We start from the raw sequence: 27,939 nt of genomic DNA, 5'->3' as shown, positions 1-27,939 counted from the left end.
ACCATTTCGAGGAAATACATTTACGCATAAAAATGCATTCATACTTTTGAAAAGTTTAATATGATTTAGTATGTCTCCGTATAACCGTGATATTACCGACCACGAATATTTTATGTGCACAAAGATGACAAGATATGAAATGATGGAGGATTCGATGAGACAAAACCCGCATCCTATATTACATTACTTTTTTCTCACACATCTTTAAAAGTGGACCATAGACCAATATACGTGGTTAAAATAACAAACACAACCACGACAAAACTATCACATCGGCCAACTGGTGAACAAATTAAATGCATGGAAGGCAAGTTGCTTGGAATATCTGAGGATAAGCAGATATATCGTGTATTTACTATGTAACAACTTAGCAAGTGGTTAATGTACAAATTTTACGGCTGCAATCTACAAACATGGCGATAAAATGGGACTAAAATACTAATAGAGATTTTTGTGCATTCTTGTTGAGACAAAATACGTTTACAATGAACTAAAGAAAACGGCAATCTATATGCTACAACTGATTTTTAAGAAGATAACATCAGTGCCATTCTACAAATGAAAATTACATTTCCAGCAGATTTCTTTCAAAGATATTCGTGTCTGAATATCGAAACGATAGTTCAAACTGACAAAGGCCAGTATAAATCTAGAAAAGAAATAAAGAAATGTACAAATACAAATTCGAGATATGAAAATATTGCCTTTTTCCTAGCAAAAAAAGTAACAGTAAATGTTTTACTAAGTTCATAAATATTTTGATGTATAGCATAAACATTAACAAAATAGCAATGTCTCTATGTGACGATAAGCGTCTTTGTTGAGAACGCAAACACAATGTCATGAGATAAAATAAAGCACTTCTGTGTCACTAGTTGTATTGCAAGATACCATTATCTCTATTTGTTCAATATATGTAGTGCTATTATATTTTCAGTGAAGATAGTTTCCATTGCTTTCAGGATTGATACCGTTTGAGAATTTAAAGTGCCATTGTTTCAAGAGTCTATTTATAATGCTGTCCATGTCCGCCTCCAAAGCACCTGTCACACTGTTTCACCCACCCTCTATTTGCCGCATCATGCTACAGAAAGCAGTTATATAACACAGAGCTTTCTCTCTCTCTCTAGTAATAGCATTTCATCGCCTCACTTCAAGAGTCCTTGCACTTTAGGTTACTGTTTGCAATCTATTAGAGTTATAGAACGTTTTCAAGACTTCAAAACCATGTGTTTTGTAACATGTTTAAAATACGTTTTTAAAGACTTCATAGGTAGGAAATTGATAACAGGATATCAATATGAAAGGAATTATTATGTAGCACATTGACTGAAGTTTGTGAAATCCAGAACAGAAAAATATACATTCTCCGACTAGTAGACTGGTTTCCTGGATACAAAATAACAAGTGGTCTTATATCTTTATCCAACATCTTTTTCTCTGATTTTTGTTTATTGAAAACCTTAGTTAACAAATATTCATTATAATACTTTGGACTGTAAGCACACGGAATGATTAAATCAATACAATCCTGAAAGTACGATTCTTCAGGGCAATTAGCAAGATAGCCTTTTGTTACGTGTTTAGGCTCTTACAGAAAATAACAAGAAAAAAGGGAAGACAACAAGCTTTTTAAAAGTTAACAAATAATTTAATCACCTAGAAAAACATGGTAAAATGAGAAAAAGAACTTATGGTTTTACGAATCAAATCCAAAATAATCCAAGATCCAAGAATTAAAAAATCGAAGTCCTATTATTAAAAAGTCCTAAATGAATCTGAGTTCGAGTCCCGATGAAATCCAAAATGGAAGACGATGACGTCAGTTGTAACATGTGAAGTGCTGCAGTGTCAGTAATAGTCTCTTGTTGAATCACAGAAAATATTATTCCAGTTTTTGAATCCTGTATAGATTCCGATAAATGTCCTTGTCCAAGAATTAATTTAGAGCATTAGTATTTACAGGGAAAAGAATCACTTTTCTTAAAAATTATTCGAAGAAAATAAAATACTTAGTCTAAATCTGGACGAACATAAAACAGCTTGACTTATCAAGTGTTAAGGCACGAATGACAATCTTTAGTCATTGCCCTCAATGCAGGAAGATTCCTGGAGAACGTGAAAAAATCTTTCGGGGACCGAACACGCAAGCCGATTTCGCCCAATGGATCTTAGACCCCATCGACGAGACGTGGAGCCAAGAGGACATCGAACGTTATGGAGATTGTCGTTGCCATGCCACGGTGATAGCTCAATTTCTCTGGATAAGATGGGCAATTTCTTCTCATAATATACAGAACAAAGTACCGAACGTCCGAAAGAGACTTTCAACGGAGCCAAAATCATTTCCATGCAAGTGGGATAAGTGCAATTTAAAGATTCGATGAGTTATTTGGCCATGCCTTTGAGTCGAATGCCTAGAACGTTTGGAATCACAGAAATGGCCAAAGGTTATTGTCCGCACTTCTTCAATACCGAAGCCAATAAACACGCTGTTCTACCCCATTTGTCTGAGGCACACGACTACGACCCCGACAAAATGCGTACCGAACAACGAGAAGCTTTCCACGCTTGGTACCAGGCTCACGCATCGGACCCCTTCGACTTTCAGGAAGAAATGTTAAAGTATTGTCGTTCCGAAGTGGACATTTTACGACGTTGCTATGGAAAATATCGAGAACTGTTCATGGAACACGGAGGGATCGATCCTTTGAAAGAAGTCTGCACCATTGCCAAAGCGTGTTCCTTAGTGTACCGCCAAAGATTCATGCATGAAAACACACTGGCTGTCATCAGCCCTCAAACGACCAACTTTGTCAAACGTCAATACTCGGTCAAAGCCCTGCGCTGGCTACATTACTTGTGCGACAAGGAAGACAAATGGATCCAACATGACCTCAACGGAGGAGGCGAAAAGAACATCGAAACTTATTCAGTGGATAGTTGGGACTTAGAAAACCCCAACATCGTGTACGAGTTTAACGGATGATTATTTCACGGATGTCACCTCTGTTATCATCAACGTGGCACTAAAAATGGAAGACTTGAACCAGGCCACTTGTCAGCGACGTTTGAATTTAGAACAGCAAGGATACCAAGTGGTGGAAATGTGGGAACATGAATACGATCACCGTTTGAAAACGTATCACGAGTTTAAACGCATCGTGGAAAGTTACAAGCTGGCGAACCCACTGAACCCGCGGAATAGTTTGTACGGATGACGGATGAATGTCACCTGTTTGCTGTACCACGCAGACGAAGAGAAAGGAGAAGAAATCAAATGCTTGGACGTGTGTTTGCTGTATTCTTACCTGTGCAAATATTGTCACTTTCACGCAGTGCACCTGCAATTGCTGACGGAACACATCGACTTAGACGGCATTCGACAATACGAAGGCTTGATCAAGTGCAAAGTCTTGCCTCCCACTGACTTGTACTATCCCGTTTTACTTACAATTATCAAGGAAAACTGATGTTTCCCTTGTGCCGTACTCGTGCCGAAACGTGCAACCAAGACCAGCCTTGTCAGCACACTCAGGAAGAACGAGCCTTGACGGGAACGTGGGTCAGCGTGGAATTGTTTAAAGCTCTGGACATGGGATACCAACTGTTAGAAGTGTACGAAATTTACCACTTTCCCAAGACAGATCAGTACCACAAGGGTAACCAACCTCAGAAAGGCATTTTCGCAGAATACGCCGATGACTTTTTGAAACTGAAACAAGAAGTCAGCGGCTAACCTTCCTGGTGCCACATTCACGAAGACCAAATAAAATATAAAGAAAAATACTGGGAGCAGGAAGGCATCAATTTCGACTACGTAGAGAAAAAACGAAGGCAGGAAATCGTTTGCCAAAGTGATGTTAAATTGCTTGTGAGGTAAAATGGCACAACGACCGTGTTTACCTAAGACGGAGTATTTGACAGAACTTTCCAGGTACTTCCAGATGATTGACGACAAAACCAAATATATGAAACACGTGCACGTCGTTCGTGAGGATTTGATCTTAGTCAATTACGAAGAAGAACAGGACTTTGTAGATGCCGACGAATTTGGAAATGTCATCATTGCGGCTTACGTGACAGTCCATGCTCGCTTAAAATTGTACGAAGGATTAGAACTGTTAGGTGATAGCGTCCTGTACTTTGACACGGACAGCTGCATCTACACCTATCGCACGGGTCAATGTCACCCTGACATCGAAGGAGACCGTTTAGGAGTCTGGACAGACGAAAACCCCGACGATAAGATTTTAAGTTTCACTAGTTGCGGTTCTAAAAATTACGGCTACTGTCACAGAATAAGACAAGAAATAACTTGGTTTTGCCTTAGAACGATTTTACCATTTTTCGTTGTACATGCGTACAACGTTACCTAGGGTGAATAATTGTTTTTCTAGGTAAGCGACTGTACTAGAATGTATCTCGCTGAAAATTACTTGCGACGAGAGACATTAAAAGCACGATATGCACGGGTATTTTACTCTGACTATTACTCACTCACCTATGGATTTAAGGTAGATTCCGCTTCTAACCGACACTGCTCGTTTTGGATCTTGTCAAGGAGTGAACGTTCTCCATTGTGTTCTCCAGCCATAGGGGTAAGTGTTAAATTTATATTCTATTTGATAGGTGAAGCTTATTCAGGTTTTAAGTCATATCGTGTAATGATGCGTTTACTACTACGCAGATTTGAAACGCCGTGAACTTTGAATTACAAGTTGCTATTAGAGTTTAATTTATTAGCATATATCTAAAGATTTTTCAGAACCCATTATCATGACCAGTTTGGTTTTATTGTAGTGTTTAGGGCTGTTTAGAGCTGACTGAAGCTGATCAGGGTTGTTTAGAGCTGACTGATGTTGTTCAGGGCTGTTTAGAACTGACTGATGTTGTTCAGAGTTGTTTAGAGCTGATTGAAGATGTGTAGGGCTGACGGTAGCTGTTTAGGTCTGACTGTAGCTGTTTAGTGCTGCGTGCTATCTATACGTAAGTGTATACGTGTGTCTGTACACGTGGTGGAGCCACGAATGTAGACGTAGCCAATACAAGGGTGCTGTATGCTGTCTGTACGTATGTGTATACGTATGTTTGTACATGTGGTGGATCCGTGAAGGGTGCGAGCGGCCGATAAAATTGTAGGCCAACCCAAGGATTCGTTGAAACTTTGTGGTTCATCAGTTTATGAATCACACGACTGTACAAGTGGCAAGAGTCATATGTTTGTTCCAACAGATGTTTCAACTGAGTACATTTTCAATGCATGAGATTATTTTGAATCTTATTTGTAATATAGGAGATTATGTGAAATCTCACTTACATTGTATAATATAGGAGATTATGTGAATCTCACTTACAGCGCATAATATTATTTGAAACATATTTGAATTCCTTGAGATTATTTGAATCTCACTTTCCATACTTAAGATTTCATGAATTTTATTTTCGTTTTTCAATTTGTGAATGTTTGTGTTGAGTGATTGGATCAATCGTATGTTGAGAGTGTGAGAGAATCACTGTATTTATACACCATATATTTTTTCTTTCTTTATTAATTCATTTTATAAATTTCTATCGTCCATCACATTGTGTTTGCGTTATTCATTTAGTCCAAAACCCACTCGGTTTCTTTTATATTACAGCTACGAATACCGGAACGAACAAAAGGAAGTGCACAAAGAGTGTAAAGTGAAAGGATTGACTCTCAATTATCGCACCAGTCGAGTGGTGAACTTTGGCGTATTGAAATAAGCATAGCAGTCTGGAGAGGATGGAAACTTTAAAGTAACCACCTACGAATCTCACAAGATTGTACGTTTACCCACTCACCATATCGTCAGTCGACCCTTTGAAATGTTGTATCAAATCGTGTACCAGAAGCAAGTGCGGCTTCCCAACCACTTAACTTTACCGTACGGTCACGTCGATGTTGGTCAGCATATAAAAAGGGACAACGTTCATTGTAACTACCAAGACCAAGCGAGAAAGATGAATCCTTTTAAAAAGACATCATTCAAGTTCGGTGATTCTCAGTTGGAGTGCGATGCTGTGCCTTGCGATGAGAGTGATGTCGTACGCTGTCATGACAGCGATGCAGGAAAGTATCATAGGATCTTTGCTATAACTACTACTACTACCACTATACCTACCATGGAAAGGGATGCTGTCCATGTCAAATCTGACGGATGCGAAAGCGATGCCACTCGTTATCGTGGACTCTTTACTGGTTTTTTGTGGATGGCAACCTTTCCGCGAGACCATGCGTCTACCACCCTACGGATCTCATCCAACACTGAGAAAACTCCTGCGGATTTCGCCCTACCCTCATCGAAATGAACCTGTGGAAGACGAATATTCGTTCCATGTGCGTTTGCCTGAATACAGCAACTTTGAATTTCGATTCCAAACCTTCCAAGGAAGATGGCCCAAATATCTGGGAGGACCTACCACCGAAAGATTAGCCAGATCCGGATTTTTCTACTTGGGCGAAGGGGATAAAGTCAGGTGTTTCAGCTGCGGCGTGTCACTACACCAGTGGGAGCAGAAAGATTCGGCTTACCTGGAACATGCCCGATGGTCTCCGGATTGTCACTACCTACCTTTAGTGAGACCGAGTCAGTGAATTGGCGTACCGTGTCGTTTAAGAAACCAGCTTGGCTAGAAATTAAACGATGGACAACACCTAGACAAATACTTAAGCCCCATTTAAAAATAATATTCAAGGATTACCAAACGATCTGCAAGAGAAAATCTACAAAGAAATTTGGCAGGGTCTTGCCAGAGCAAAATCTCAATGGGTGACTGTAGTACCTTTGTGTGCGTTCATCCTATTATTTCGCTTTAGACCGTTTACATCAGAAGATTTTATTGACATTCTTGACAAATAGCTTAAATGGCAGTTGTCAGAAATTGCTTGCTATGTTCATTACTTTCGCTCTAGAAGATAATTTTAAATAAAAAATAATACTGAGTGACATGATCATGGTTACTTTACAAGAGAACATTAGTGCTTTGCCTGTGGAGTTAAGAGAACACATTTACCGAGAGCTGGTCAAAATACAAGTGAAACGCAAAGAACAATTACATCCATTACGTCCCGGTGTTTAAACCACTGGTACCTGAATGCTATAAGAGGACTGATTCAGGAGAAAGTGTTTCAGTGGTCAGACATTGATCAACTACCCACTGGCACAAATGACTGGTTTGCCACTGCTGGCTCTGTTTGCTAAAAGGTAGACTTACTGTAAAGAATTTCAGAAGAACAGCTAGAGGGTTACCAAAATCTTTCACACAACGTAAATTTAGTTCAAGAGGAAACTTTAGGAGGAAATGTGACTTGCAAGTTAATGACTAAATCCTTTATATTCGTCACTGGATCATCTCTGAGCATACGATCATCTCTGTGTAGAAAGTACACTTATTACCTCCTTCAAAAGAGGGTATAAAACGGGCTACCATGCCACAACCTTTATCACTCGTGATTCAACAAATTCCGTGGAAGGATATCAGTGACACTATTTAGACGGTGGAGGATTAACAACACTTATTACAAGAATTGTGTTCATTGAACTGGGATCGTCATGTGGTGTGTGTCTCAGTGATTTGCTTTCTGGAGTTTCGTTTACCAGCCGATTCCTTGTGGACTCTTTACGAACAGTAATTACCACCAAATAAAGCATGAAAGTGACACATTTAAATGTCCACAAGATACTCATTTTGTTCAAATCCTTGTACTTTCATTTCGATACTTGTCGGCCTTTACGGGAAAATATGATTCGTCAACTTTTACTACCTAAGATGTGTATGACGATGTGTGTGTAGCTTTTGACTTACACTCTTATTGTGACTTGCAAAATTGGGATTTTGAGGCTTGGACCAGAGAAGTGGCCAATTCTGCCCAAGATTTGTGATCCTCAATTCAAACGTCCAAGCAAAAAGTAACTTTTAAGCCTGTGTTAGTGACAGTGCTAGAAGAATCCGTCACCGAGGACAACAACTCCCTTCAGGACAGGACTGTCATGAACATTCCCGAAAGACCTTTCCGGGAGGACACATGTGTGACATTACCCAATGTAGAGACTCTAAGAACATTACACACTGTCCCTAGGACACCTTGGTTACTAAAAACATGTTGTAAAGTGACTTCTTTATATTCCAATTTGATGGTTTTGATGTGCATTTTATCGTTGTACTTAACGATTTGGCTTTTATGTATTTTGGTCTTTCGTGTTGTTCCATTTTAACTTGCTATAATCGTGACCTGCAAAAGTATAAAAACTCTTGTCTTGTCTGTCTTTGTGTCAAAAGTGACGTTCCTTGCAATATGGCTACCTCTGCTGTCTCTGCTCCCTCTTCCTCCACTTTCAAAGTCATAGACGAACACTTAGATCGTGCCATTTTGGGAGGCGTTGTATCTCCGCATCCCTTTAACATGTTAATTGCTGGACCTAGCGGTTCAGGCAAAACCGAATTTGTTAAACATTTGATCGAATATGAACATCATTTGATCGATCGTCCACCTCAACGGATCGTGTGGTGTTACAACGAGTGGCAATCGGCGTACAGCCTCTTGCGAGAAAGTCAAGGCGATCCCATCGTGTTTTGGAAGGCATTCCTAGCGAAGACGACGGAATCGTGTCTGACTCCAGTCAAATCCATCTGGTCATTTTCGACATGTTAGGAGAAGACGAAGAAGAAATTAAACAGAGGTTAACGCGCAAAGGGCATCATCATAATGCCAGTGTCATTTACATCACTCAAAATATGTTTGAACAAAGTAAAGCCCATCGCACCATCAGTCTCGCTGCTCATTACGTGGTCTTGTTTAAAAGCCCTTGAGATAAATTGCAAGTGCAAGTCTTAGCAAACAGTTAGGAACGCATTGGCTGAATCATGCGTACGACGATGCCACTCAAACCCAACTCACTTATTTACTCGTGTATACAAAACCCACCCCCACCCACGATTATTTGCGATTTCGTACCCAATTGTTTCACCACCGGTGTCAAGACGGAGGACCTGTCCTGAACACGTCCATGTCGTCGTCTTAACAAATAAAATCTATAACAATATCGGACACTTTGGGTCTGTCTCACACACCGCCAACATGACGTCCCTTTAGTCTCATCTTTCCGTCAAATCGATTCGTGCCTTATACGGCATCAGTCGCGAAAAAAATTCACAAATACGTGCTCGTGACTTAGAAGCCACTCACAAATAAGTTGTTCGATGGTTTATGGTGACAGCACGTAAATTACTTCAAGGCATCATTCATATTCCTCATCAAACCAACCGCTTTTTGGCCTTGACACAGCTGGCCGATCCACGCATCGACACTCAAACCAAACATCAAATCATTTTGAAACCTGGAGGGAGCGGTTCTCTAGGAGGTGTTATCATTCGTTCCCTCTTATAATGGAATTTTAATGTCCCCACAGTTCTCTCCAAGAAGAAAGCCACTCCCAAAAAAGCCAAACGAAGCTCAAAGAAGAAAACGAGCAACGGTGTCAAGACCAGATCACAACCCCAGAAAAAGAAAAGCACACACAAAAAGAAAAAGAAAAGCCCTCAGAAAACAGCTTCTACCCGCAAGATAGGCACTTCGATCAGGACGCTACCTTACATTCGCAAACCACGACCTTCAGCGACGGTGACGGCGTCTCCTGTAGCCTCAGGTTCTTCCGCTTCTCTGTTGCTGAGGATGCCTACTAAATCTTATTTGGGTCTCCGATGTGGTGGAGTACAACATGGTGGGACCCACCTCCGTACCGTTACTGTGTGTCATTCCTTTCAAAGTGGATAGTACCACGGCCAATGACCATGAAAGTGGAAATACCTATCACGTTGACCGCGAATTTGCACATCCTCACTACTTACCCAGTAAGTCGTATTTCGACACTATCAACATTACTATAAAAGGAGATCTGGGACAAAATATTCCATTCTCCAAAGGGAAAGGTACGGTGAAACTCCATTTTCAAAAACGATTCTCTAACGAATTGTAAGTCATGTATCCAGTGTACAGAGGAGTCGCTGGACAACGTTGAAATGGTTTAGGAGATATGTTGAAATCGGCCTTTCGTTCGGTGGCTCCTGTTTTGAAACTGGTGGTGACACGAGGATTGCACGCCTTGAAAGATGCCGCATTGAAGCACGGTAAAGAATTTCTCCAAAACGTCATCAATGACAAAGAAAACCCTAAAGAAGATTTTTTGAGAGCAGGCAAAAATGTTTTGCTTCAAACGGGTAAAGAGAATTTGGGTCGGCAAGAAACTCCTATAAATGCCATGGACGCTAACTAGTCAGGCATTCCTGCTTTCCTGACCCTACAGCAAGGACAAGGCAGAAAGAAACAACGAAAACACCCCTTCAGAGGTCTTCACACTCATAAAGCTAGAAAGACTAAGAAAAGAAGAACTACTCGAGATTTAGACGTTTTTGATTATTAAATCATAGAAACAAAATTGATGCACCGAGAGTCTTGCGCCTGTTACAAGTCGGAACTGGATATGTTTGCCTTGCCGCCCACTTTGATGACGATGCAAGAATCCCAATATATCCAGTTTCATCCCATCTCATCTGTCAAGGACTCAGGGTCAGCTCCCATCGAGTATGAAATCAAAGGACAGCCCGAAGATTACATCGATCTAAATAGCAGTTACTTGCACTTGAAAGTGAAAGTGATCGACACATCGACAGTCGGTCCAGATATAAGGGACGAAGATAAATTAGTCTCCGTCAACAATTTCGTGCATTCCTTGTTCAGTGGAGTGGATTTGTATGTGAATAATCCTTGTTCAGTAAAATCTTTTGACGTACGGAAAAGAAGACAAGATCAACCATCTGGACGATTGCGTGGAATGGAAACAGACAAAGCGGGCAAGTTTGACGATACCGATTTGATTACAGATAAAGAACCCAACCACAATGTGGGATTCAACGCCGGACGAAAGAAAATCAAAGGCCCCAACACATATTTAGAACTGATGGATAGTTTGCATTTGGACATGTGGTTGCAAGAGAAGTATTTGCTGAAAGGCGTGGATGTACGCCTGAGGCTGAATCGTAGCAGTGCCACTTTCCATTTGATAAGTGATACTGTCTATTACAAAACCATCATCCAAGAAGCCAGACTCTACGTGCGACGTGTCGAAGTGTTACCTAGTCACGGCATTACGTACGAGGATTATGCAGAAGGTTACACTTTTTGGGCCTTTGATTTCACCCCAGACCAATACAGCGACGAGTGACATTTCCACCATACAAAATCCGGCCAGATTCGTGTGGAACGTCAGTTTGCAAAGCTAATACTGTAACCTTTAATCAACACGGTGAACGTCATCCTGTATGTCGAATTCGATAATACCATAGAAATCAACAGTTTGAGAGAAGTCATTCTAGACTATTAGAAGCTACGGAAGACTGTTATCCCCCTTTCAATAGTGGAGAATCTTTGGAATGGGAGAAGACCGCGGAAGCAGAAGCCCAAGACAAAGACGAAATGGATATAGTCATGAAGTTCAGATGGCCAGGAAAAGAACAACATTTAGTCTCATGTTTTGCCAAACACATCGCGGAAAAAAATTAGAAATTGATCAAGAAAGATTGCTATGGATGTCAAAACGATCACCCCAGTCAAATTTTGAACACGATAAATGTCTGACGCTGAGTCAGTAAGAAAAATTGGACGAGTATCTGGCCGAAGCTTGGATCTCATATCAGATGAAGCTGTGTTGCATCAGTGGTATAAAGACTTGCGTGATCTTCCCTCTCCTCCATTGATAACTCTAGAGATACATCACGTCCGCGCTTGAACCCTATAAAGTGGGGATGTCTCCAGTCTGACCAGCCATTGTTGACTCATCCTCATATGAAGATGTGATTAAGCTGAACGGAGCTTACGTGAATTTACATCGTATCAGGCAAAACCTGATACCGAAGCATCCAGAGACAGAGAATATCAGAATGTTGAAAGTGACCGAAGACCTGATAGAGGAGCTCTTCAGAGAGGAAATCAAGAAGAACAAAGAAGAATGGACTGAGAAGTACAGACTTCAGAAACAGCAGAGAGAGAGAGAGAGAGAGAGAGAGAGAGAGAGAGAGAGAGCAGTTGCAGCAACAGCAGCAGCAGGAACCAGACAGAGGTTTTGTTGGCTGTCGTGTAGACACCAGAGTTCTTCTTCTCTTTCCGAAGAAGCAGACCCTATTCTGTGGGAAACCCTGCCGCCAGAGGGGGACACAATCTTAGACAATAAAAGACTGCCATAGCTCCTCGTCCACAAAAACAGCCCTTTTCAGGGCTACCCAATACTCTCGGAAAGAGATGCTAGTTCAATTGCCAATGGTATGTTAGTAAGTTAGAAAAAATAAAAGCGTGGTTATAAGCACTTCGTTTCTTTAAATTTGTTAGAAATGTGTCTATAAGCACTTAGTTTTCTTTTAAGTCCGCGCAATCCATGTTTGTTTGGGTAATGATATGGGCAGTGTAAGTTTTTGGTGATAGGGATGTTTTCTTTAACGTTCTTGCTTGACACGTATAAAGGAAGCGATCGTCAGTCTGGCCAACACGCGTTCACTCGTTAACATGAACAGAATTGCACAATTGATAGCACTTCAGATGCACCTGGAGCACGTAAGGGGGCTCCTGGATGAGCTATCTGGAGGCAATAGTGGAGGAAGCCAGACTTAAGGAAGAGGAGAAGAGAAAGAAGATAGAGAAGGAAGAAAGAATCTTACCTCACCTGATGACTAGGTCTGTTTGTGAGGTGAAACCTCTGATAACACCACTAATACATCCAACAGAGCCACTACCTCATCCACAAACACTGCCACCAGCAAAGAGACCCGCGGTCCCCCAGACCTAAAACTGGGAGGATGAATTGCTTCAGCAGGACGTAAATATACCACATCATCCACGGCTGTGGAATAGGAGAAGGAGGTAGAAAGAGCTCTCCAGAATCCCACAAACGGAAGATTGGGGTGCTGAAGCCAATCAAGCAGTATCTGCGCTCCCAAGAGTCAGCCTGAACTGGGAGCAGGACTAGAGTAGGAGATGTGCGTGGGGGTCCGACCTGGAAGGTGCGCACATTAAGAGGTGCTTATGAAGTTGAAGAAAAAAAACCAGCCCTTTTCAGGGCTAACCAGATCTCTAGAAAAGAGAGACTGATCAATTACCAATTAGTATGAATGTGGAGTAGTGTGATTATAAATACTCTTTTACTGGTTCTGATTGTGTGTGTGTGTGTGTGTGTGTGTGAGAGAGAGAGAGAGAGAGAGAGAGAGAGAGAGAGAGAGAGAGAGAGACACAGAGAGAGATCACGTACGTTTGTGTGGATAGTAGAGTGTGTGGTTATTTCCCGTCCCTTCTGTGTGGATGGTACATTTGTGTTTGTTTTTTCTCCTTCCCGTGTGCGGATGGTATAGTGTGGTTATTGATAGTATATTTTCGGGGTGGGGTTTCCTTCTCGTGTGTGGATAGTATATGTGTGATGTGTTGTTTGCTCCTTCCCTTGTGTGGATAGTATATTTGTAGTTAGTTCTTTCTTCTTCCGTGTGTGGATAGTATAGTTTGGTTTTGTTTTTTCTCCTTCCCATGTGTGGTAGTAATATTGGTTAATTTATAACATAATTTGGGGGTTAGTTTTTTCTTTTTCCCGTGTGTGGATTTTATATTAGGTTGTTGTTTTTCTTTTCTCCTTCCCGTGTGTGGATAGCATAATTGGGTTTTTGACAGTATATTTTGGGTTTGTTTTTCTCCTTCTCTTGTGTGGATAGTATATTTTGGTTTGTTTTAGCTTCTTCCTGTGCGGATAGTAGATATTAGGTTTTTGATAATATAATTTGGGGTTTGTTTTATTTTCTTCCCGTGTGTATGGATGTTAGATAATATGTGAAGTGAGTGTTGGGGATGATTTTCTTCACGTCCGTGTTTGACAAAAATAAAGTCAAATATAGGCCAACGAAACTTGAAAACGGGTCCATGTCTTTTGTGAGAATTTGAATTTATTAGAGAAAAGACATCATAGTAAGTAAAGTCTGACTAAAACATTAGGACTTTACTTTGTAGAAAAGCGTCGTTATTTTAGTTGTCAGTTGTGTGAAATATTCCTGAAAATTTGACTTTCGTAAAGACGTTAGTCGACATCTAAATACGCTACACAGCGCTGTTAGTTATGCTGTAAGTCATTGACGCCCTCAAAATAAATATCAGCGTCGAGGTCTTACATGTAGGACTGCGGTTACTGGAAACATCAAAATACACCAAAATCCGAAATGCACCAAAATACACAATTATTTACATCTTTTGGGTGAGTGAGATTATGATTGTGAGAATCAACAATGTATATCTGCGTATTTTCGGTGGAAATATCATATATGTCTGTGCTTTAAAGTAAATAAAAATTCGTAACAGACATTCAAAACGAGAGAAAAGTTGTCCAATCAAATACGACCGAGTGACTTCATTAAACGAATGAAGCAATTAATAGAAAAATGTAAATAATTCCTATAAAAATCACTAATATCAGATTTTATCTTGTTAAATCATAATACATTATCTTTATCAGTATCAGGACACAAAATATGTGTATTTCGGTTTCTGAGGGTATTTCGGTTTCTGAATGTATTGCGGTGTTTCTAGTAACCCCAGGTCTACATTCGTCTTTAATTTTAGTGGCTTTGCCTTCGTTTCCGGTGTAATCCACACGTGTGAACGATCTTTCTTTGGATTAATTTCTTGTTCTTTTATGAGACTTTGGTGTTTTCGAGATAGATCATTTGTGTAATTTAAAATGTCAAGAATAATCGTTAAGAATCTACCGAATGGCGTAAGTAGCACAAGTGGCAAAGAACAGCCTATTACTGTTCAATGGGTGCATTTACAAATGTTTCACCTTATTTCGAGGTATCGATCGATTCTGTATTTTAACCGTGTCAAAGGACTTAGTTTGTTTATAATGTATAGACTTCTACACTTAAAGACTATACTCATTTTTATCTAGATTGCCCGACCATAACTTTGGAACAAAATCATTAACGTTCTGAAAATGCATCATTTTCTTATTGAATTTTAGTTGGCTCAGTGCAAAACTGTTGTAAATTTATATCTTTTTATAGTATGTTTTTATGGGGCTTTTAAGTAATACACACTACGTACATAATAATAGACATATTTGATAATGTCTTGTCTGAATTCGTTCGAATCATAGCCAAAACATCCAATATGTACAATTAATAGCTATATTCAAGCTTTCTAGATATTGGCGTTTTTAGGGAGAACTATTAACTTTTGGGGATTTATCGGGGTCTCATTATTACATATTAATATTTGTCTCCCCCTTTAACTGAAAAATATATTACATTAAAAGTATTACATTAGAAGCTGATAAAAATGTGGTATTTTAAGATTTTGCATGTTCAGAGTTTGCAGAATTTGGAGACCATCAGTTTGCAGAATTTGGAGATATCAGTTTTCACATCATGAAAAGGGAATATGTAATCATGTCAGAAATGGAAACATTTTTTATAGTACCTTACACTAAGTAAATATGAAATCCCTTTGATGTCTTCAAGCAGTTTAAAACTAGTGAAAATATGTATCCCGTTGCTTTTTTAATCTTGGATAATATGGCAGTAAATCATCCACAATGAAATAGAAGCATATTCCAAACAAATTAAAGGATATAAATTTGTGTTACTAATCATTACTTAAGTTGCACCCTTCTTGTACTTAACACTTCACAAATCAATACTAAACAACACTCCTCAAAAATATGAAGGGGCTAATCCATGCTTATTAGTCCATGCTGTCTATCATCAAATGAACAGTACTTCTTAAGCTGGTGATCAGATCTATTAAAATTACATATCTTGTGTTTGAAAAGTTATGATTTTGTTTTATGGTATGCCAATTTTGGTCACAAAGTTCGCATACATTTGTTGTGTAACATATTTTTGAGCCTTTAGAATGATGTTACTAACTATAAGTACTATCTCCGTCTTGCTAGAAATACATCTTCCGGTTTGGATTACATGCCTGACCCACTTAATTAAAAACTCAATTTCAGGCAAGGAGCATCAGCTAAAATTTTCAAAAATATCCAAATTTTCTTTAAAAAATGGTAAATTGTTGCTCTTTCTTAAAATTGTTTGTGTATTGCATGTATTTTGCAGAATAAGAAAATAAAATGCAATTTACACATTTCATCATGCATTAACTCACCCTTAAAATGCATGCTACAATGAAAATAAGGTCAGACACACAAAATTTGATCTGGCTACCTGACTTCCTGTTATTTTCCTACATAGAAAAAACCAGCAAACATTTGGGAAAAATTCACAGAATTTCAGGGGAATAATAAATTAACAAATGTATGTAACTTTGATTAAAGTTAAATTCAGGATACAAATGATGTTTTTTTTAAAAACTTATGCTTCATTTAAATCTGTCTGGTAAAAAGTAAAGTTTGTATGGACCTACCTTCCGTAACTTTGTTTTCAGTGTTACCAGAACCATGCATATATTTTTATTTGGCCATGCACAACACTGCCCATCAGATTAATTTGCTGGTCTTGCTGTCAAAAAGTTCTTGAATGACCGGTAATTGCCTTAAACAAAATCGTCATTAACAGAACGTTTGATGAGAAACAATTTTGTTTTCAAAAAAATACACAATTTCAGTTTGTAAGCTCCTACAGGTTCTTGTTATAGGTCCTATAAAAGGATCCTAGTTGCATTATTGATTTCTTTTATCTTGAGCAGTATGAAATAATATCATGACAATTACAACTGAACAATCATAATGATGTTTTACCTAAATTATCATATAAAAAACTGAAATCCTGTCAGTAAATGTATGTACTGTTAATAAAACAATCACAAGTTTAGCAACTTATAGTTACAATGATTTACCTTGAGTGATATTGTTTCGAATTAGGTGACAGAATGCTTATGTTAACAGGTTCCTTTTTAATAGATATTGGGAAGCATTAAAGCATATTAGCACTGGTACATTGGTGGGTTCTAATGCATTGTAGACTGACAGCTGCGGTAAAAGGCCCTGGGAAGAACACTAGCACAATTTGTACTGTTTATTTCTGAATTTGAATAATTTTGGATTTTGAGGTGTACACTTATCCTGAGCATACTATAAAAGGCCGCTCCAGTGGTGTGGGTGGTTAGAGTGTCTGCCTTGGATCTAGGAGGTCATGGGTTCGATCCCCAGCCGAGGCATACCAAAGACTTATAAAAATATTACTAACAGCTGCCTCCCTTGGCGCTCAGCATTAAGAGGTTAGTGTTAGGACGGGTTGGCCTGGTGTCAGGATAATGTGACTGGGTGGGACATCATGATACATATCTGCGGCATGATGCCCCAGAGCTAGACATCACTATAAACTGCCACACTGCAGACATGATAGTGATATGACTGAAAAATTGTTAAAGCTAGGTTAAAAATCCAAATCACATACACACACACATGATGGAGCTGTTCCAGCCATCTATCACTGTTTCATCTTATGATGTGAATAAGACTTGAGTTATTAGTTATTGGATTTTAACACACCACAAACTATGTGTCAAAAATAGCATGTTCATTGTCAACATTGACCCATTTATGTATACTTATATAGGCCAATAAATCAGCCCCACAACTGCCTTCAGTATCAGTACAGGTGTGGGGCTGATTTATCGACCTAATACTCATGCTGAAGCTTTTGTTTGCAAATAGTTGTGATAAAAGTATATGTTTTAACTCTGCCATTCTTGTTTACTTTGTTCTGTAGATTAAAGAAGAACGTCTGCATAACCTGTTTGGGGGCATTGGTCAAATCACAGACTGCAGCTTAAAGCTTACAAAATCTGGGAAATTTCGCAAGTTTGCCTTTATTGGTTTCAAGACAATTGAGGCAGCACAGTCAGCAGTGAAACAGCTGAACAAAACCTTCATTGATACATCAAGGATAGAGGTAGGGTTGACTGATATGAAAGGAGCAATTTAGAGTCGAAACCTGTTTTATTATATACGTCATAATGAGGTATTGAAATATATTAATAGGAGCAAGATAATCTCATCAAGGTGTTAACACGTTTTATTGCCACAGTGTAAATATTGCTTTTGGAACTACTTTTCTCATTTAGGAAATATATATGCCATGTGTATGTTATTTGCATATCCTTATTTAGGAAATTTGCCTGCCATGTGTATGTTACAGTGTGACACCGCTATAACACGGTAGTTGGGAGCCATAAAACCCGACCGCGTTATATACCAAACCGTGTTATATGCAACCAAGTCAGCTGAAGAAAAATTACTCCCCCAAAAATTGGGGGGTTGGGTTAATAAATGTGGGTGGTAAAATACATGTTTCGTCGGCACAGTTACCATCTTAAATTGATGCATATTAAATGAGATATACACCTGTAGTGAAAACAGAGAAGACATAATATAATAGTTTACTTTATTTAGAGAACCATGAATTGGTACATATACGTGAATCCTGTTTATATATAAATGTCTAATGTATAGCATGAATAGAGTATCAACACCGTGTACTCACCTGCAAACCTCATCATATACATTGAATTCACGATACAAGTGATTCCATCGAAAATATGCACACACACAGCTTTAAATATTCAGTAATTTTGTAACAGGTCATATTGGTCTGAATTTTGTGGAAAAACATAGCACAATCATGTAATGAATAACGAAACACATTTACTTTACAGTATGTTCCAAGTCAGTAAAAGTTAGTTTGCGTTTTAAGCCGCCGTTGGCAGTGTTCATAAGCATAAATTTTTTCCTACAAAAAGGAAACTTTTCACAGCACAGTTAACGTGTTCCAGTCACATTGGAAAATGCAAAAATCCATCAGATTCCATCACTTTTATTTAAGTTTTGTACTGACTTCCTTTGAAGAAAAGTTCTTTGCTGCTATTGAAAGATTGTAGTCGGCTTTCTTTGATGAAGGGTGCATGCGCTATTGAAGTCACCGATAAAGGACAGCTTTGGAGAACCAAACGAATGCCCATTTCTTATTGTGGCGGCAACATCAAATAATTGTATTGCATGATTGAAACTGGTATTTTTTCCATTTGCTGAGTATGTTTTCATAACAGTCTGTGCTTCAAAGATAATCTGTTTTCTTTGAAATTTCAGCAAACTATTTTATCTGGATACATTTTTAAAAAGGAATTCTCCATCTTTTAGACTATTCTAGTTACTGTCCCTCCATGCCTACTGAATAAACCAGTAAGTAAGATGTATTATTTTTTAGGTTGCATTTGTGGTAGCAGCTTGATGCTGCCTTGCATGCATGTGTTTGAAAATTAACAAAGGGTCAACGGATGATAGAGACGCAGGTGTTCTGATGACAGGGATTATTACAGAAAACCTGAGTGTTCTGAAGGATGTAATTCTGAGTGAAAAGAAGAGGAATTTTACTTACCATCCACATACAAATGTCAGTCTTTGTAAATATATTAATTACTACTAACGAGCGGCCAAAAATCCGATGAAAGATAGATTACAAGACAATGCCTCGTCCAGTTGATCTCCGTTACCAGAAATGTCAACAACAAAAAAGCGGATATTTCACAACATACAGAACTCATGCTAGATGTCAAGATAAGCGGATTATGATAAAACAATGCACTGTTTAGATGGTTTGTCAGTATGGACAAAGAATTTGTTTATGTAACAATAAATAAATTTCAGTGCATTTTATATCCAGTTTGCGGCTTCCTTTCATGGGGCCTCTGAGTTTCTGAACTCCAAACCATAGGTCATATATAAAAGTTTAAACAGCCAACAATGTTGCCAATAAATAAAAAGCCACATAGTATGTTTTGCAGCCAATAAGGAAAAACAATCCAAGTTTGCGACATTGGCGAAGACCTATGCGATCCCAGAGTAAACTTTTAATGCAGTTTTTTTCTTCTTCTTTTAAGAAGAAGAAAATACTTTTTCATGTATGAGAAAAATGCATATGAAATTTCAGGGGCCACGCCACGATCGTCTTGTATTATTCATACGCGATCTCTTCCCCAAAATGATAAGCAACTTGATACAGTTTTTTTGTTGTACTTTTTAAGGTTTTTTTTGTGCACAAGAAAAATACATGTATATGAAATTTCGGGAGTGACGCCACACCTGCGTTATATCTAAATTTTTGCATTATAACAGAGCGCGCTATAGCTGGGTCACACTGTATTTGCATATCTTTATTTAAGAAACATATCTGCCATGTGTATGTTATTTGGATATCCTTATTTAGACCTCTTATGTTTTGTTGTCTTTTTGTCTGAGTTATCATTATTGCTCCTTGAATATGCTGTCTTGGTGCACAGTTTTCCCCAACATATTGCACTATATTAGCAATTTTTAATTTTGCTTATATTTAATTGTCAAGCAGCTTTAGACCACTTGGCCACTTGGTGCCCCCTATAAAGTTATGTTTACAAGATGTTTTAAGATTGTTTTATTCAGTGTAAGAGCTAAAAGATTTCTTGGAAAGGAATATAAAGAGTTCTGATTTATAAAAGTGTACATATTTAGATTTTTCAGAGTGTACAGATTCTGATTTATCTATGTGCACAAGTTCTGTTTTATGAAAGTGTACAGGTTTGATGACTTTTGTAATATGCTTGTCTGTAAAATAAGGCACTTTTAACTCTGCAGCTTTCATATGAGTATACTTTCAGTTATTTTATATAACATAGTGTTGACTTTTTTGGCAGGTTGAAATTGCCTGTGATTTTGGAGACGAAAGTAAGCCCAAAGCCTGGAGTAAATATTCCAAAGAAAGTTCCGCTTCAAAGGAAGGCAAAGGAAAACTATCTAATAAGGATGAGGTTTGCTTAAATTACTTTTGAAGTAGTGATATTTTAAAACTGTCTTCTTTCAGAAATAGAATTTATTAAAATGAACTATTTCTTGAACCTTACAAATAATGCAGTTTGTGAAGGTCATGTTTTATCTGAATGCTCAGCATCAAATTGTCTGGTGATTGTAAGACATGGTACATTATCATAAACTTATCACACAGTCACATCTTCAGGTGGATACTGCCCTTGATATTTTTTTAATAAATATATAATTATAAAGTTCCCATTGGTGTCTTAAGTTAAATTGTTGGCTAGAATTTAAAAGATGTCAATTTTGAGTAAGTTATGTCTGGAATTCCATTTGTATGAAGCTATTTTGTTGCTAATCAGGTGTTTGAAACTAAGTAAATGGGCATCTTATAATAACTAAGACATTTTCGACAAATTTTAGATGTAACATAATTTATACACAGTTCACTTGTACAGACTCTATCACATCTACAATTTCACATCGATATGTAGTACTAAATTTCACATTGATATGTAGTACTAAATTTCACATGTACTTGTACATAGTTCCACATTTACATGCAGTACTCTATTTTACTTTATCATATAATAGTGCTAGCGACCATTTCAGACATTTCTCCAAACAGTAATAAACTGCTGAAGACCAAAACAAACTTTATTGCCAGATACCTAATTCATCCTGTTTTGGACAGAGTTATTTAAAGTGATGTGGACTATACCCTGTTTAATTTGAAATGTTTCATTGTTGTATTTAGCCAAGGGATTAGACACAAATTAATACAACTTTGCTTGTCATTATGAAATAAGATTGTATACAGTATCGTACAGCTGATTAATTTATCTTGAATCAGTGTTACATATGCAGTGATTCCCTTTACCCTCATTTGCACTTCAGAGATCCCCACATTTTTAATTTGACCCCCAGTTTTGATACCAAAGTTTGTTTTTAACTCAGTTTTGACACTAAGGTGATTTTTGACTTTCAGTCTTGCACCTCTAGGGGATACACTGATATCATATGTAGGTAAAGAGAAAAGTAAATAATACAAGTGTGTGGTAATATTAAAGAAAAGAGACAAGAAATCGTGAAGGAAAAAACCCTGAAATTTTCTTTTAAAAAATCTGATTCTTGAAAGATGAAATAAATGATGCTATTATGGCATTATTAGACAATTTGAAGCACATACATAATTCACTATTGGATGGATAATTGAAATCGCTGTGAAAATTTTTCAAACACCAGATGTAGTTAACAGTTGAGAAAGATTTAATTTTGCTTAACTTTAAATAAAATGCTGAGAAATAATTTAGATAGTATTAACATTTTTTATAAATTTCTTTCCTGTTCCTGTGTAGGTTAAAGCAAAGAAGAAGAACAAAGCCAGGGAAGAAGTCATGGATGAGCTTTTAGGGGAGGTAATTTAATGTTCATTTAACTAAATGGTAGTTTAGTTTTAAAATGCTTTTTAAATAAATTTAATTTTTTAATTGTTTTAAATAATGTTTTGACCTTTGTAAGAAATATAATTGTCAACTGTAGAAGGAACGAGACATATAGTTTGTAATTGCAAATATCTAAATATAGACCATATCTGGATATATGTATATTTAATTTTCATTAAAAGGAGATGTGCATTCACCACTAAATCCTATATATACTCTCTTATGAGTCAAGTCCAACTGCAAACTGCAGATGCATGGATTTGCCAAAAGATCTATACAGTTTGCTAGAAGTAATAAGTAGAACAAACAACATAGACTGGTCTTCTGTTAACTTTTACAGTGGTGGATCATGAGCTATGTTGTTTGCAATTTGACTCAACTTATAAGTGAGTGTATATGGTAGCTATCTACTATATAATTGTATTCGTGGAACCCTTACAAAAAATAAATTTAAATTTAGCTTTTATATATCATCCTCTTTCTTGAATTTGTGCATGCAGTCAAAAATAATGCACAAGTTGGAAGTGTCAGTCTACTTGAGCAAGAAGTCCGTGAAAAGTTCGAAAGTGGGTACACCCAAGAATGGCTGTTTAATATAGCACCAGTAAGAGGTGATTCATATGTCAGTTTTATCAGTGACTGAATGCAAACAAGTATAGTATTGTTCATTATAAGATAATGGAATAGAAGTAGGAAGATATTCTGGTCAGTAGTTTTTGACTGGAATATCAGATTTACGTAAAATAAATTGGCCATCATGTCAGAGTGAATTCTCCTTTGTCTTGCTTTCCTAAGGGTTAGAGGTCACACCTTGGTTGTTTATCTTGAGCATCACTGATTTTGATCGATCCGGTGGCCTAGTGGTTAGAGTGTTCGCCTCGGAAGCAGGAGATTATGGATTCGAACCCCGGCCAAGTCATACCAAAGACTTACAAAACAGTACTAACAGCTGCCTCGCTAGGCGCTCAGCATTAAGAGGTTAGTGTTAGGACTGGTCGGCCTGGTGTCAGGATAATGTGACTGGGTGGGACATCATGATACATGTCTGCGGCATGATGCCCCAGTGGCTAGACATCACTATAAACTGCCACACTGCAGACATCATAGCAATATGACTGAATTTTTTTAAAGTTACTTTAAAAATCCTAATCTCACACACACACACACACAAACTGATTTTGATTCCAAATTACAGATTTTTGAGCTTGTATATATATATATATATATATATATATATATATATATATATATATATATATATATATATATATATCAATCTTATAAATCTTAAGATACACAGACAGATATTAAGTTTAGTTATCTTGAAATCTCTACCATTTTTATTCCTCTTACAAGACAAACTATTATTGATATTTGTACTTTTTTAAATTCCTATTGCAGTTGAAAGATGACCCTGGATTTCAAGAATTTCTTGAGGCACATGCTAATGTTGGAAACAAACCTGTTTGGACCAATGATAGCAGCTTACCAAGGAAGTCCACTTCAGTGGGGAAGGCAAATAGTGAAGGAGAGGATAAAATGGAGTTGGATGATGAAAAGTCATCTGATGATGCTTCAGATGATAATGAGGAGGAAAGGGAGAAATCATTATCTACCAAAGGTTTTTACTTTGCCATATAAAAGAATAATTTTATATTTTGTACATTTTGATGGCAGAGGGGTGGGTATGCTAAACCCAAATTCAGCGTTTTGTCCATATGGATTAGAATATTTAGAAAAATAGATATAATTTAGAAAAGGCCTTTAATTCCCTCTTGAGCAGAGACAGAAGAAGAAATTGAGTGTGCAAGCCATTTTATTTACTGAATGCAAAAGAAATAAAAATTAAAGTTTTGAAAACATTTTAGCCAGCAACAACATGGATCTTTAGTTGTTGTTGGCTTAATGCCATTTTTGAGCACACAATATGGTATACATGGTGGCCAGTTTATCTGGTGGAAGAACGCAGGAAAAATCACCAGCCCACAGGAAGCTACTGGCAAGCTTTCTCACATTCCCACATTGGCTGAGTCTGTGACTTAAATCCACACAAGCAGAGGTGAAATAGCAATGGTCAGTTAATGAGAGCAGCTTAGACTATTCAGTCAACTGGTGCCCCATTATCTTTGGTATTTTTCTCATCTTCACCATAAAGTACTGAAATGTAACTCTTGAATTCCAAAATCAGTTTCATTTGTTTCAGGAGTGCGACTTTTGATCTGAAAATAAAAAGATAAAATAATACACATATTTTATTCTAAATTAGATTGTATGTTCTATCTGAGCTACACAGTTAGCTCTAAAGGTGACCATTGAGTGTATATTAAATACTGGGTAGGCCAAGATTTCTGTTTTAGTGAGTACTGTGATTAATAAATGAAAACGAGGGACACAAGATTGTCCTTCATGGACAGATGTCCTTTATCTTGAGGTTAAAATATAGATAGAATTAAGAAAAAAGATCTGTGGATGTTGCCTTCAAGAGCATGTGCTTACTGTATGAAGGTGTCTGTTTAGGCAGTTTTCGTTACATGATTCAACAACTCATGAGTAATAAAACATTTTTTCTACAAATTATGGACCAATGCCATATAAGGAAGCACATGATACAGTACTCTTTCCTTATAACAAATATCTTCTGCAGCCAGATTATATCACTTTATGGCATGACTGTCTTATAAGGAAGTGATTGATACAGTACTCTCCTATTATAATACTATCTTTTGTAATGAAATACATAATATAGTACTCACACATTATTACACTATCCATGGCAGCCACTGTATACTGCCTTACAGTGAGACTGCTTTATAATGAAGTACTTGATACAGTTCTCAATATAACACTCATCAAAGCGGCTATAGAGTGTATTGCCTTATAAGGAAGTACATGATACTATATTCCCTCACTTTAAGACTGTCATTGCAACCAGAGTATATTTCCTTATAGTGAGGCTGACTTTTAATGAAGTACATGATACTGTGCTCATAATTACATCGTCCATTGCAGCCAGAGTATATGGCCTTATTGTGAGATTGCCTTATAATAAAGTACATGCTACAGGCCTCCCTATAACACTGGCCATTGGCAGTCATAGAGAATACAGCCTTAGAGTAAGATTGCCTTATAATGAAATACGTGCTACAGGCCTCCCTATAACACTGGCCATTGGCAGTCATAGAGAATACAGCCTTATAGTAAGATTGCCTTATAATGAAGTACATACTACAGGCCTCCCTATAACACTGGCCATTGGCAGTCATAGAGAATACAGCCTTATAGTAAGATTGCCTTATAATGAAGTATATACTACAGGCCTCCCTATAACACTGGCCATTGGCAGTCATAGAGAATACAGCCTTATAGTAAGATTGCCTTATAATAAAGTACATGCTACAGGCCTCCCAATAACACTGGCCATTGGCAGTCATAGAGAATACAGCCTTATAGTAAGATTGCCTTATAATGAAGTACATACTACAGGCCTTCCTATAACACTGGCCATTGGCAGTCATAGAGAATACAGCCTTATAGTAAGATTGCCTTATAATGAAGTACATACTGCAGGCCTCCCTATAACACTGGCCATTGGCAGTCATAGAGAATACAGCCTTTTAATAAGATTGCCTTATAATGAAGTACGTGCTACAGTGCTCTCATAACACTTACCATGGAAGTCATAGGGTATACTGCATTATAATGACGTACATGCTACAGTGCTAACCCGAGTTGGACAAAATTCTTTTTATGAGAAGGCATTGTTTTTGATTGGACTAATAATGCCTTTAACACTCCAAAATGGCCTTGTGCATGTAATTTAATTATGACCCAAGTAAAAGCCATTGCAAAACACATGAGTATTAGGATAGAGGAAGCATGCATCACACAATGTACACATATTTGACACACTATGATTACAAATAAATACTACTTCCCTAATGTGCTTCAAGGATCAAATCCTTGTTTTCAGAAATATTGTGCTAAGGTGGGTGAGGTTCTAGATCAATATTGTTTACATGGAATGTACCACTGTATTAGTTATTGCCAGAAAACTGGTATTTGTTCATAAGATTTCCAATAAGAAACATTTTATTAGTAATAACTTGCGGCTGGATTTTCAAGCAGAGTAAGAAAAAAATATGCTTTGTCATTCATGTGTTACATTTTAATGTGGAATTTATTTTGTATTTGTATCTGGGAGAATATCTAGAGGTTAGAAGTTTTTGAATATGCTTTAATTTCTGTGAATTCATTTATTTTCAAGCATATTGTTTTTGTGTGGTTAAGCCTCTCTTTTTTTTGTCTGTATTTTATAGTCATGAATATTTCTGTGATGGATTATGTCCTCTCCAATTTGTATTTAAATCAGTCTTTGTTGGGTTTTTCAGTCTCTGTCTTTGAGCAAATATGTATGTCCAAAATATAAACTTTTGTATAAACTATGTAATATTATATATATATATATATATATATATATATATATATATATATATATAAAATTAATCAGTATATTAGTTGTGATACAGCAACTTTGAATCATAAATTCTCATTTTAGGGAAAAAGAAAACTCTTAAAGAGGACCCGAATAAAGTGGCAAATAAGAAGAATCTATCAGATTTGGAGGTGAGTCAGAACTTTAATTCGTCAGTCGTAGTTTGTTGAAGCACATTGACATGATAAACTGTTTATAAAATGAAATAAACAAAATTACATAAGTGGCTTGTATGGCTGTTTATTCAGATGAATTTTTTCTTCATCAGAAAATTAAGTTCTGTATAAAAATGAGACTTGTTACCTTGGAAATGTAACCTGATATACCAAAAAGCAGTTCAGAACATTTTTTTTTAGTGCAACAGGGGTATCTTAGTCTGGTCCTCTGCATTTGTTTGTCTATCCACAGAAACTTGTTGGCATGATTATGTAAAAACCACTCAACGAAATTGGATTGATATGTTTCTATGGAGATTACTTAATTAGATCTGCATGTTATTTGAATGATTTTTTTAAAAATTCTTTCTAGTCCTTACTTGTTTACTTTTTATACTTTTACATTTTCGGTACATTCCTAGTTAATGTTTCAAAAAACCACTTGTAGACAAATGAACTTCACTAGGGTTTCTTTTTTAACTTGTATATTGATGACCTGGTTTGATTTTTGTGCATTTAAATGTCTTTATGTCTTTTGACCATTTCAAGTGTTTCTGACACTTTAGAATTAGGCCTTTAGAACTTTTTTGGTTAAACTTTGCTAGCATACTTATACATAAGATAGTTTACCTAAGCAAACAAGTCCTGATATATGTATATATATATGTGTGTGTGTTTGTGTGTAGATAGTTAGATAACCTAATTTAACTATATAAATGATATTTGCAGACTTTATTAGGTTTTACAGTTTCTGGACTGAGGTTATAGGGCACAGGAAATTAATTAAATTCCCATAGACTGTAATGTCAGTATTTGGTCAAGTGGTTACACTTTTTTGGTAAGACTAGCGATCACGCTTACATCACATCATTGATGTATCCAGGACAAAAGTTTTAAAACAATGAAATTGATGTGCTGCATGGTTCATGTTTAGTATTAATCCCTTGTAGTTAGTTATGCACTATAAATATCTAAACCAGTGAGATGTTCTG

General features: G+C 37.2%; 1 protein-coding gene and 1 long non-coding RNA gene across 2 annotated transcripts in view; one reads left to right on the top strand and one right to left on the bottom strand.

Moving 5' to 3' along the window:
* Positions 1 to 14,686: 14,686 nt before the first annotated feature.
* LOC149775523 (putative RNA-binding protein 19) overlaps positions 14,687 to 27,939 on the top strand; it is a 78,089-nt gene continuing 64,836 nt past the window's right edge. Inside the window, exons 1-6 of the mRNA XM_089943033.1 lie at positions 14,687 to 14,825; positions 17,785 to 17,967; positions 20,741 to 20,854; positions 22,214 to 22,273; positions 23,702 to 23,921; positions 26,856 to 26,923. Of these exons, the coding sequence (XP_089799159.1) occupies positions 14,790 to 14,825; positions 17,785 to 17,967; positions 20,741 to 20,854; positions 22,214 to 22,273; positions 23,702 to 23,921; positions 26,856 to 26,923 (681 nt within the window). The 5' untranslated portion in view covers positions 14,687 to 14,789. The remainder of the gene's footprint in view (positions 14,826 to 17,784; positions 17,968 to 20,740; positions 20,855 to 22,213; positions 22,274 to 23,701; positions 23,922 to 26,855; positions 26,924 to 27,939) is intronic.
* Positions 24,066 to 27,939, bottom strand: part of LOC149775524 (uncharacterized) — a 44,046-nt gene continuing 40,172 nt past the window's right edge. Inside the window, exon 3 of the long non-coding RNA XR_016416445.1 lies at positions 24,066 to 24,519. This is a non-coding gene — a long non-coding RNA (uncharacterized LOC149775524). The remainder of the gene's footprint in view (positions 24,520 to 27,939) is intronic.

The sequence above is a fragment of the Sinohyriopsis cumingii genome, chromosome 19 (genome assembly GCF_028554795.1).
Source record: "Sinohyriopsis cumingii isolate HCF-2022 chromosome 19, ASM2855479v2, whole genome shotgun sequence".
Classification (NCBI taxonomy): domain Eukaryota; kingdom Metazoa; phylum Mollusca; class Bivalvia; order Unionida; family Unionidae; genus Sinohyriopsis; species Sinohyriopsis cumingii.
The sequence above is the reverse complement of the archived record's forward strand: the minus strand, read 5'-3'. Positions and strand labels throughout refer to the sequence as shown.